This window comes from Ochlerotatus camptorhynchus, unplaced genomic scaffold (genome assembly GCF_037179485.1).
Source record: "Ochlerotatus camptorhynchus isolate MF236.1 unplaced genomic scaffold, CSIRO-AGI_Acam_v1.1 ptg000255l, whole genome shotgun sequence".
NCBI lineage: Eukaryota > Metazoa > Arthropoda > Insecta > Diptera > Culicidae > Ochlerotatus > Ochlerotatus camptorhynchus.
Window position 1 is genome coordinate 815,506 of NW_027040745.1, and position 13,502 is coordinate 829,007.

Here is a 13,502-nt window from a genome sequence, read left to right on the forward strand (position 1 = left end):
TCGAGGTTAATCTGTTGACATATCTACGGTCACAGATGAAATGTTGTTTGTAATAATATTGAGTGGTGATAACTATAAATAATAATAATAATAAATCCCACATACTTATTGCAGTGTGTACCGTGTCATGCAACCTAAATGGGCCATTTTCGCCAAAATGTTATTCAATTATCAGCATATGCATGCTGCATAACAACGATAAAAGTGTGTGATAGTGGCAGTCTAATACAATATCAACATTGAAATTGATTTTACTTGTTGTCCTTCTCATGGATAATTGCTTTGATGAGTGAGCGAGGCAACTATACTCACAAGTGTTTGATTGTTTATCATCACTAAAGAATGTGGAAATTAGGGGGGACTGGGGTATTCAGACTTCCTTTACATTAAATACAAGGTGGAAAGCCGTAAAATATATTAATAATTCATTATTTTTTCCAATTTATTTTCTTGTACATAATTAATTTCTTAGTATAATTTTTAGTTATTAGTATTATTAATAAAAAAAAAACTATTAATATCATATTAATATTTGAAAAAAGGTATAAAATAATTAAAATCTAATATCATACAACATATTTTTCGCGTGGTTTTCTAGCAACACCAAATTTTCTCGGTATCATGAGTGGATCGAAGATGGAAATTGATAGAGAAAGGGAGGAAGAGAAGTTACAGCTGCAAGGCCTTCCTGTTCTTCATCCAAATAAGAATGATGACGACGATTACGAAGACGGCATTAATGTAACGTTGATATCATCACCACCACCAACACTACTACCGCCGAAACAGTTCCAAGGAAGATTACTGGAACAACCAAAAACCCCATCAAAGGAAGAGAAGGGGAAAAAGGGGAAAAAGTTAAGTGAAGCGGGTCAAAAACGCTTCAAGCGTCATGTGGAGAGTGGGCATAGTCGAGAAGAAGCTTTCCGCTTGGCTCAAACACCACAGCAACCGGCGGATTTATCAAAACGCCCGAGGAACTCAGACCTAAACGGTTCCAACAGCAGTGGTAATCCACGTCCACCAAAAATTCCTCGACAGAGCTGTGGCAATAACAAGCCTTCTACATCAAAAAGCTCTGTACAGCATCGAATTGATGCGCATAGATCCGAACACTCAGGACAACATAAAGGGGCTGAGGGTAAGATCAACCCCTCCTACAAGGAAGTAGTTTGTGGTGTGAAGCTGGGCATCCTTCCGAAAGGCTATCCCAATGTGGAACTTACTAAAGAACAATTGATGGCTACAGAAAAAGCAAACATTACCAAAGTTGCTGGATAAAGGAAAGAAGCACTTAAACCAAAATTTGGACATTGTGCCTTCAACTCTACTTAGTGATTATTTGTAAAAACCAGGAAACAGCAGACTGGTTGTGTAGCATAATTCCTACTTTAAAACCCTGGACTGGGGCGGAACTTACTGTGGTGGAGGAAAAAGACATCCCTCGCCCAGAAATACTAATTGGGTTCTTTCCATGGAGTGCTGAAGACAGAAACGAAGGGATTCTAGCACTCTTAGAGAGCCAAAACGATGGGTTAATAGTGGATGCATGGAGAATACTCCAGCGCAACATTATAAACCAACAACACGTTGAATTAATTTTCACCGTGGATGGAGTTTCTATGAACTCTATCAAAGATTGCGACTATGTGCTGGATTTTAAATTTGGTAACGCCCAAATTAGGAAGAAATTCCAGAAGAGAAATCTGGCTCAAAGAAATGAATCAAATGATCGTGGGAGACCAGAACACAGGAGTGACCATGACTCCGATAAGACCCACGAGGAAACTGGTGATAACAGAATGGTCGTAGATCATTCAGATAAAATCCCAGGATCCAGTGGTGTCAAGGACATGGAAGAAAAACTAGATTCTGGTCATACTACAAATACAGTTAACGAGAGCACAAACGATGATCGAGTGACAAATACAGGATCAGCGCTGGGATACAGAGAAATAAATCTCCAGGCGAATATAAATCCACCTATCGATAACCGCAGGACCAATGTTGGGGAGAAAGTTCGACCCAATAAACGCAGTAAATCCAATCAACAACATGAAAAGTAAGCAAATAAAATGTATTCAAGTGAATCTGCACCATGCCAAGGGAGCAACCGCTGTACTTTACAAACGATTCACAGAAAGTAAACTGGACGTAGCGCTAATCCAGGAGCCATGGGCAAACAAAAGTAGGATTCTAGGAGTTCCTACAAAATCATGTAAGTTAATTTATGATGAAGGGCAGCTATCTCCAAGAGCTGCCATTATAGTAAATGAAAAAGTTAAAAATTTTCCGATTAAGAATTTATTAAAAGAGACATCGTAGCAATCATGATGGAGGTGCCAACAACCCACGGCAAAACGGAAATTTACGTTGCTTCGGCATACTTTCATGGAGACGTGGGAGATGTACCGCCACCAGAGGTTGCACATTTTGTGTCTTACTGCAAGAAACAAAATAAAACATTCATAGTTGGATGTGACGCAAATGCCCATCATACAGTGTGGTCTAGTTCAGACATCAACAGCAGAGGTGAGTGCCTTTTAGACTTTATCTCAAAACATGAAATAGATATATGTAATAAGGGGGATGATCCAACTTTTATAAACACAATTAGGCAAGAAGTTCTTGACTTAACACTATGTAGTCCAACGATTTATGACAAAATCAAGAATTGGCACGTATCGGATGAAGTATCTTTGTCCGACCATAAGCAAATTATATTTGATTATGAAGTTAATCTACAAATCATTGAAACTATAAGAGATCCCAGGAAAACTAACTGGGAGCAATACAACTCAAAGCTTAAAGTTGGAGTTAATAACTTGAGAGGATGTTCAAAACATGCAATGAACTTGAGAAAAATTCTCATGAGCTTTTAAGCTTAATCCAACAAGTTTATTACGACAGCTGTCCTGCAAAGGTACGCTCTACGAATAGGGATGTACCTTGGTGGATTAAAATCTTAGAGAAACTTCGGAAGAAAACCCGGAAGCTATTTAGCCGGGCGAAAATAACAAGACAATGGGATCAATACAGGGAAGCCCTCACATGTTATAATAAGGAAATCCGACGATCTAAAAGGAAGGACTGGAGGCCAGGCTTGCTTCCACTCACTTGCTATAAAAACATGATTTTCTGCATTTTGAAATCATTAGAACTTATAATCATATTTTGTACTTGTTAGATATAAGAAGAGGTTGAAAGGAAAGTGTTTGACACATGAAACCTGTCAAATTCGCTTTCAGATAGTCACAATCAGCGATTTTACGACTCGCAAGCGCTCACTCTGAGTGAACGCTCACGAATCATAAAATCGCTTATTGTAACACTCTGGTAGCAAAATTGACTAGTTTTATGAGTCAAACACTTGCCTTTCATCCGCTTCTTGGGTCTAACAAGTACAAAATATCATTATAACGTCGAATGATTTCAAAATTCAGAAAATCATTTTTTTATAGCAAGTGAGTGGAAGCAACCCTGCTGGAGGCATACATGTGAAAACATTGAAAATACTCCAGTTGCTGCCAGATTGCAAAAAGTCCTTTCAAAAGATCATTCAAATGGCTTAGGAACTCTTAAAAATGAAGACGGCACTTTTACTAAGTCTGTGGAAGAAACATTAGAAACAATGATGAAAACGCACTTTCCATGTTCAATTGCTAACATAAATGAAGACCAAAATACACGTGCAGCGCAAACTGGCTCTAGAAAAATTCGGACGGAAGTTCAGACACCAATGAATGAATCGACTGGGTTAGAGATTGCCAGGAAAGACGCTCGTAATCTGGCCAATAGAATTTTTACAGAAAAACGAGTCGAATGGGCGATTGATTCTTTTGCTCCTTTCAAATCACCAGGTAGGGACGGAATTTTTCCAGTACTACTTCAGAAAGGAAAAGAAACTTTGACACCCATTCTAACAGGCTTGTTTAGAGCAAGCTTAAGATTAAGTTATATTCCGATAACTTGGCGTCAAGTAAAGGTTATATTTATTCCGAAGGCTAATAAAAAGGATAAAACTTCTTCTAAATCCTTTAGGCCGATCAGTTCATCATCCATTATGCTAAAAATAATGGAGAAAATAATAGATCAGCATATAAAATCAACGTACTTGATAACAATTCCTTTGAGTAAATATCAGTTTGCATATCAAGCTGGTAAATCAACAGTAACAGCTCTTCACACGCTTGTTACAAAACTAGAAAAATCTTTTGAATCAAAAGAAATGTCACTAGCAGCATTCATTGATATTGAAGGAGCAAGTTGCATCAATTTATCCAATTAGAAGCTGAAAGGAGCACTTTAAAGATTCAACAAACAAAGTACTTCCTTGAAGGTGATCTTACAGGACTCTTGTATTAAAAAATGAAGACTGGATGGAGAAAAAATATAATTTCGATCGTTTATACAATGGAGCAGAATTTGATCGTAATGTTTGGGTAAGTGGGGGACCAAACATCCGTCCAGGTTCAACTGTTTTTTATACAGACGGTTCAAGATTGAACAACCGTGTGGGAGCAGGGGTAACTGGTCCAGGGTTGATATCTCAATATCCATGGGTTACTGGCCAACCGTGTTCCAAGCAAAAATTCAAGCAATTCTTGAATGCTCTGTAATATATTGCGCAGGAATTATAAACATTCGAATATATGCATTATGTCTGATAGTCAAGCAGCATTAATTGCTTTAAAATCAGCAACATGCAATTCCAAACTCGTATGGGAATGTGCAATGTCACTTCAGAAATTGGCCTGTCAAATCCAAGTAAACTTATATTGTGTTCCTGGCTACTGTGGAATTGAAAGGAATGAAAAAGCCGATACGTTAGCCAGGCTAGGATCATCTCAGCAATTCATAGGACCAGAACCATTCTGTGGAGTTTCTACTTGTTCTCTTAAAATGGAGATCAAGAAATGGAAAAAAAAATTAAAGTGGAGACCAATTGGAACAACACTTCCATTGCTAGGCAGTCGAAACGGTTCATAATTCCGAACATTTCATTGACTAGAAAAATTCTTGAATTATCAAAGAAAGATCTCAGTGTCTATACTGGTTTGATAATAGGACATTGTCCATGTAAATATCATTTGAAGCTAATAGGAAAACTTCAAGAGGATATGTGTCGATTCTGTGGTATAGAAAAGGAATACTCTGAACACCTGCTATGCTCTTGTGCAGCAATCTTCAATAAAAGGCGTATTTTTTAGGATAAGGGGCTGGCAGAACCCTTTGATATTTGGAATGCACGTCCCAGTAAAGTAGTACATTTCATTCGAAATGTAATACCTGGCTGGGAAAATGCTTTTGGTCAGTCTATGTCGGTCGCTTCACAAAATAGTGATACGACATAACTGATAAAGCAATATAAAAACGGGGAATATCACAATAGATCAAAGTAATGGTCGCAGTGATGAATACACCCAACACGGAAAAAAAAATCAAACGGCGTCCAGCTTAATGGTGGAAAGAGGCACTTAGCACCCTTCACAATAGTTGTCTCAAAGCCAGAAAACTTGTTCAGAGAGCAAAAACAGAAGCACACAAAGAAGCATAGAGAGGAGTTCAACAAGAGATAAGCCAGAGTAAGTCAAACTGTTTTAAGAAGCTGTGTCGAGACGCTGATGCCAATCCCTGTGGCAACGCATACCGATTCGTGATGGCGAAGATCAGAGGATCAACGATGTCTGCTGAAATGTGCCCAGAGAAGCTGAAAGTCATCGTGCAAGGACTTTTCCCGAAGCATGACCCACCCTGGCCACCTGCACCGTACGGAGAGGGAGAGGGAGATAACGCCGCTGTAACCAGGAACTCGTAGCAGCGGCGAAAGGATTGAAGGTGAACAAAGCTCGCGGTCCGGATGGAATCCCCAACGTGGCGTTGAAAGCGGTGATGCAGGCGTCCCGGACATGTTCAGGATGGTGCTACAGAAATGCTTGAACAAGGGTCACTTCCATGACAGGTGGAAGATTCAGAAACTAGTGTTGCTAAAGAAAGCAGGAAAACCACGTGTCGAGTAGCACAGAGAGTAGCAACGGTGTAAAAAAGGTCACTTTATTTCACTTCAAACTAATTCAAAAACATCAATTTTATTTCACTAGCCTACACTTGCGTACAATTTCCACTTTCCACGTATTTTTCTGCTTGATGGGCTTTCCAATGTGTAAAAAAGGCTGACACATGCAATGAAGTTCCCTATATATCAAGGAGTACCGGAAGAAGGTACATTGCCATAGTAGTTCTCCTTTTTCTCCTTTTGGGTCTCGATTGGTGTCAATGAACGAGGGGATATGATGATTGGTGTGTGCGCTCGCTCACTCTACATATTTTCATACAATCATATAAACTCATTGGGTAGGGATGGGACCATTTGCCTGATTGAAGCGATTTGGATGGGGAGAGTGGAATTGCCCAAGGTTGCAAAGACTCATTTCAGCTAAAATAATGTTTTTCGGAATAATAAAACCAAAAGATGGTATGATGGCATGTTTTACTTGTAACTTACAAGAAGAGGTAACAAAGTATGCGTTGGAAACATAAAACCTGTAAATTTTGCTTTCTATGAGTCACAATCAGCGATTTGCTGATCGCTGAGTGAGTGAGTGAGTGAGTGGGTGAGTGAGTTTGTGAAAAATCACTGACTGTGACTCTCATGAAGTGAAATAAACAGGTTTAATATGTCAAACACATTCTTTGCAACCTCTTCTTGTATCCTACCAATTCAAAATTTGATCATGGCATCTAATTATTTCATAATTTAGAAAAACATTGTTTTAGCTGAAATGAGTCTTTGCAACCTTGGAATTGCCAACTCGCTGTTGTTAACATTTCATGAATTGAAGGTGGGCTCTTCTCCCCACTCATTGGGACATCCCCTCATATGATGGCTTGTTCTATATCGGGTTGGAACATTTTTATCATTGGAAAGAGATTCTTCGTGCTCTCGTGGAAGTGTCTCTGCAAAAAATTAGTGGTATCCATGCATAAACGAATGCTTGGGTAGAATGGTCCAAAATAACGATGAAACCAAACCGTCTTACACAGGTTTTTTTTCTAACAATCTTAGTGATCAAATGGAGGGTGAGCCTCCAGATTTCATGGAAAAGCGTTATTTTGGACCTTCCCAACCGAGAATCTGTTTAAGTATTTTTAAATGCACAGATTATGAAACTAGTGATCCCAAACTATGATCGTGTAAGGAATAAAATAAAAAAAAATGATTTAAAATAAAAGTCGCATCTAAACATAGCGTGTGTGGTTTTGGTTCAATCCCAAGCAGAAAATAACAAGAGTACTTATCTGTACCACGTTAGAGTATTTACTCACGTTCTGATGGTTCGTGCAATTGTCGAATAAGGTTTCTCAGCAATCTAATATTTACCACACTCCCTCATGTTAAAAAATACATGGCAATGTAAATCAATTCCAACGAAAATGACAAGTTATTTAAACAAAATCAACTCATAAAAATCTAAAAGAATACCGTTGGTTCAACTTACAGCCGGCAAAAGATGTTAATTACGTTTCACTTCAGGTAAATTCCTCATGCTTCCTCTTGACCTTAGAACCAGACACTCATAATTTTTATCACATGCCCAGTGAACTACATCGCTCGTTGGACATCACAATCTCCACGGTGACATAAATTAAACCTGAACGCTGAACCAGTCGTAAACAGATGGACAAAACCCGGTCTCGACTGCCCATGATGAGCTCCTCAGCTCATGCTCTCTCACCTGTCAAGAAGGTTTTAATTCTCAGGCTTTATGACATCTATGATCCTCATCAACCGGCTCCTAGGCATGTGAAGTCTTGGTGTTGGTCTTTTGTTGACGATCGCAGACGGACAGTCATCGAGCGTTGAAAAAAGGCATCGTGCTGTTTTAAATGCTTGTCAGTTTAAATAATCTCGAGAAATTTATCTGCAATTAAAATCACGCACGACTGCTGCCACGTTCATTTCCAATGCGATGGGAAAGTACTGACATCTAGAACAACGCAGCTGGAGTACGATTGTTTGAATAGGGGGCTTCTTCCGGACGGTGATTTTACTAGAAGAAGAACCTGTCATGCGAAGGTGAGATGCGCGCCGGCAGGGGGTATAATTGGCCGTTATAATGGTTTTTCATGAGAGGTAATAGAAAACTCCGCTGGAGGTCGGCCAGTGGGAAGAACAAATTACGTTTCATCATCTTGAGAATTAGTCCTAATCATTTATTCAGTCATTCCAAGCAGGAAACGCTTATCAGAGCCAGTCATTAGTTCTGCTTTTACGATCATCTTCCGTTCCGGAGCAAGTCGTGAGCGATCGTAACGCATGGCATCCAAGTGACTAATCCCTCCTTAAAATGTACTCTTCAAACACGGTAGGAATAAGTCGTTTTTAATGACGCCTCTTTAATGCCCTACATATACGAAAATGATAATTTTTCATGGCTCCCTCATCTTCTTGCACGTAAGAGGATGACGGTGTAAAGTGGCACTCTCGCTTACTGCTTCAAATGCTCATCGGCTGACGGTGGCGGCGTCAGACACATGTTCATGACATTCCTTCTGATATTTTTCATAAGCCGAAAAGTTGAAGGGATTTGAGCTCTTATCGTTCTTTCACTTCTGTCGGCTCCCTGTGTTCCTGCAAAGAGTGCGCGAGTTCATCATAAGAACCACTGACTGTCTTTCTATCTGTCTGTCTGTCCGTGTCTGTTCCATTTCCCTTGCCTCGCTTCCAATATCACTCGAAGGCTTTTTGTAAATTAAAAAAAGAAATCAGAAGAGTCTGCCTTCCCTTTAATCCCGAGACTCCCCTGATTTTTAATCTCCGATTGGGGAGGCGAACAGAAGCCCAGTGCAGCAGCAGTGTCTCCCAAACTACTCGCATTCGGCTTTCAAATTTTATTGTACGGCACCTGATAAAAGATTTCCAACCCAAGCAGAATGGTCGGAAGCACATCAGCTTCGAGGAAGGGAATTGGAAATATTTCTTTTCATTTTTTTTTTCAACGTTCTGACACAACCTGCGCAGAGCACACTCACTGACGGTATTAATCTTTTGATGTCGGCTTGGTTCGTTTGCATTTCGATGGTCTGGATGTAGATAGGCAGTCCGATGACGGGCTGGCTCCAATAATGATGCGGTGAACTGCATTTAAATACATTGAGCAATCATAACATTTCAACTCGGACTGACAGGTGTTTGTCAATATATTGTGGACTGTGCGATCAACGAGGTTGGATCGGTTCGTGGAATTCGGTTTGTTTGTAGTGATTTTTAATTTGTACAAATGATTATTTTCATGAAGCTGACTGTTCGGCTAATGGAGATTGATGAACGTGAACTGACGGTAATTTAACCTCCATTGTGCTTTGGGGACCTTAGGGCAACAACACAGTGTCTCCGAAACTTTTCAAATGTAATGGAATCTAGACAAGTGCCTCATATAAATCGGCTGCTTTATTTGACAAAATCCATAAACCGTACGAAGTGGTGACTTTAAGTTGTTCCCTTCGTTCCCTCAGCTAAACCACATCGAAACCCTCTGTAGAACATGGGAAGAGGGAATACCGCCCAGGGGCACTTGAAAATGCATTAACTTTTCAAGAAAACAGCATCATTTACACAAAGGGAACTTCATTCCTTCGTCTGCCCCCTTCTTCCTTTCTCTGAACAAGCTTTATAAGAGTAAGAGCAAAACCAGAGATACTCTCAGACTGATTTCGTTCAAATGGGAAATAAATTGTCTTGTCTTTTGCTAGCCCTCTTTATCAGCCGAGTGCAGTCAGCAGAAGCAGCAAAAGCAACGGCATTCGGTCAGCCGAAAAACCAGAGCACTTACCGTAGACGGTGAGGCTGACGGGGTCCGAAACACGCTTGCCGGCAATGTTCTCCGCAACACATGTATAATTGGCCATGTCCTGGAAGAAAGAGAAAAAGAAATCATTAAAAGAACAGTTCTGAAAAAAAATCTAACATTTGAAGACTTAAGAGATGGGTTTTCGTTGTGGAAGGACGGATGGAGGGATGAGAAGATTACACCGCCACCACCACCCGGTAGCAGCAGGGCCGTTGATACTCGTTACATCGAGGGTCCTTGCCTTTCTTTCTGCGCTATTTTTGTGCAACGATTTGTGAGAAAATGCTCCTTGCCTTAACACGCAGCAGTAGTAGCAGCAGTAGCAGAAGCAGTATGTGGGTTAGGGTGGGTCAACTTTATATGGCGGATCAGAACCTCCCGCTCCTCGCTGCTTTTCGAGGTGTATTGAGATGCCCAAAAACTGTGCAGAATTTTAGTGAATTTGCGGGAGAATTTTTTATTTTGCATTGGAGAATGTATGGGAAGTAACACGAACCTATTCATTTGCTTGTCGAAAATTAAAAAAAAAATACTCTGCTTTGAGCAAACCTCGGATTTAGCTTGGAAATTCATTGCAAAACAATTTTGTCGGTGACTACAAATCGATTTAACTTTTGTGCAAAAAGTTATTATTGTTTTACTTTAGGGCTATTGCTCAGCGCTTACCTATATGATTCTGTTTCCAGTCTCGTGGGGAATAACCTTGCCCCAGGGAAGTGTATTAGGGATTTTTTGACATTAATATTTTTGCAGATGATACTGTGTAGCAAAGGATTTAGATGATGCCGTTTTAAACTCGAATGAAGATTTGCGTTCTCCAAGTAGATGGTTGAAGTATAAGCAGTTGAAATTGAATACAAGTAAAACTAAATTTATGGTAATTTCACGGAATCGATTAAATGCGAACGTATCTGTTGGAATTGATGATGAGACTATTGATCGCGTTCGGCTGATTAAATATCTCGGCGTGATTATTGATGACAAACTTAAGTTCAACTCTCACATTGAAATCACAAGAAAATTGCCAAGAAGTATGGAATTCTATGTCGACTGAAAAACGATTTAACTATTGCCAATGAAATACAGCTATACAAATCAATCATCTCTCTCATCCAGACTTTTGCCCTTCCATTTTATTTCTGGCCAATGAAACACAAATATCGAGATTACAGCGCTTGCAGAATAAGATAATGCGTTTGATTTTGAGATGCAATAGAGTCACTTCCTCAACTTTGATGCTAGACGCCTTACAATGGTTGTCGCTGAAGCAAAGAATTGTATATTTGACTATGGTGTTCATTTTTAAAGTAGTTAACGGTTTGCTGCCTCGATATTTGTGTGGTAGAATTGAAAGAGGAAGTAACTTTCATAGATATAATACTAGAAACGCGGTTGAAATAAGAACACCACATTTCTTGAATTGTGTTTCACAAAATTCATCATATTTTAAAGGAATAAATGTTTTCAATTCGATGCCTAGACATATCAAACGTTCAGCAACTCTTACAGAATTTAAAAGACACTGCAATTCACAACGTTGAATATGTCGTTTGAACAGTAATCCAGTGATTTTTTTTTATGAATTGACAAATTATGTATCTTGACGAAGTTATCTCTAACGGATTATTTTATATGGATAGCTGTCATAATGACTTTTTAATAACTATTGTAGCACTGCAAAAACTATTTCTTTTCGCCACGATGGTGAGGATGGATTTTTAATATTTGATTTAATAGTAGTAGAATTATGAAAAAAGGAGTCTTCAAAGGTTTAAGCGTCATGCGCGTATTATGGATACAGAGGACTGATTTTAACATTTGATAAAACATGTAATTTTGAAGCTTATTTGTAAGATACCTTGAGTTAGTAGTAAGTTTTTTGGCAAATGTCGGGGGTTCGTGATATTGCTGAAAATTATGATAGCATCAGATTGCGGGGTTGCTAGTGTAATAGGATGCTTTGTTGATTGTTCATTAACTCTTGATTGATTTTAATACTTATTAATATTTTAGGTGGACAAAAAGGCGAACTAAGAGGTGGACACCTAAGCTTTTCCACATTTATATCGCTGTGAAGCAACTGTATACTCTAGAGGGACTTTATATCTGTAACTGTTACCAGTTCGATTTTGTTTGCTAACCTGGTTGAATAGTCATATTTAATTATCTTAAAGATAAATCGTCCAGCTCAAACCTTTGTAGGGGCAAGAGATGGGACCATCATCATCATCATCATCATCATCATCATCATCATCATCATCATCATCATCATCATCATCATCATCATCATCATCATCATCATCATCATCATCGTAAGTGTATACAGGGTGTTCAGTTCCTTAGTGCAAATATTTTAAGAAGTGACAGAAGATCATATTTCATGAAAAAATTTGCTCTTCGCATATGATCCGCGATGTACAACAGCGTGCTAACGCTGAAGATGCCCAAAGGAGTTGAGATCGTTGGCTTTGCGGACGATGTCGTCTTGACGGTAACAGACGAGACGCTGAAAGAGGTGGAAGTGTTGGCGACCGAGGCGATCGACATGATTGGATGCAAGGAGCTGCAGACAGTCCATTACTAAATGGAAGTGCTATTGGTCAGTAACTGTAAAGCGGTACAGCGGGCAGATATCACCGTCGGGGGCATGCCATAACCTCAAAGCGGCATCACCTTGGTGGAGAACAGCGAGTGGTACAGGCGGAGAGAAGCCGGAAGAGTACGCAAAGTTGTGAGAGCGGAGTCGTTGGTTAAGTAGCAATAGGAGTGGAACACGGCGGAGAACGGTAGATGGACACGTAGACCAATACAGATTTTTTCGACCTTGCTGAACTGAATACACGGAATCGTCAACTTCCACCTAACGCAGTTCCTGTCTGGCCACGGCTGCTTCAGGAAGTACCTGCATCGGTTCGGACACGCAGTGTCACCCCTCTGTTCGGAGTGTGGCAACGTGGATAAAACGCCGGAGCATGAGGTTTTCGACTGACAAAGGTTCGAGGCAGTGCGAAGGGAGATGCCCGTCCTTAACGTGGAGAATGTCGTCCATGAAATGTGTCGAAAGGAAGACACTTGGAATGCCGTCAGCAGCTGCAGTGAAAATGGAGAGAGAAACAGCGATCTAGCAACATCAGAGCACCCGATGAATATTGACGAGATGCCGCTTCAAGTTGAATACCGTGATCACTTTGAATGTTTTTCCATTTGCCCTGCAAAGCACAGCATTCACAACCACGTTTTGTCCCCTTGTCAAGCTCTGCCGAAATCTTTGGATTTGGATTATTGTTTATAACACATTTGCACTGCCATCTTTATCACGGAAGTGAGTGTATAAACAGACAAACAGTGAATTGTCAACATTCTCACTCTCTCGTGCTGTGTTTAAAAATCTCTCCAGTGGTGCCAGGAAAAATCACCGAGGAGACAAGCAGAGATTCACCCCAGAGAATGATATCTCTTGCACCCGGGTGATTCTTCCCAGAGAATTTTCAACACTCGAGATATTCGTTCCTGCTCGGGATGACAATTGCTCTTTGAACGTCAGTGAAGATTCAAGAAGTACTCCAAGATCTTTCACAGTGCTCTCACGTTTTAGAGAGGTACCACTTAAAACGTAGTCGTGGAGGGCCAGCGGTCGTTTACGCCAAAAGG

General features: G+C 40.0%; 1 protein-coding gene across 2 annotated transcripts in view; it reads right to left on the bottom strand.

Moving 5' to 3' along the window:
• Positions 1-13,502, bottom strand: part of LOC135704987 (netrin receptor unc-5-like) — an 846,608-nt gene that overhangs the window by 444,657 nt on the left and 388,449 nt on the right. For both annotated transcript variants that reach the window (XM_065226538.1, XM_065226537.1), the window contains one exon: positions 9,834-9,912. In XM_065226538.1, coding sequence (XP_065082610.1) covers positions 9,834-9,912 — 79 coding nt within the window. The remainder of the gene's footprint in view (positions 1-9,833; positions 9,913-13,502) is intronic.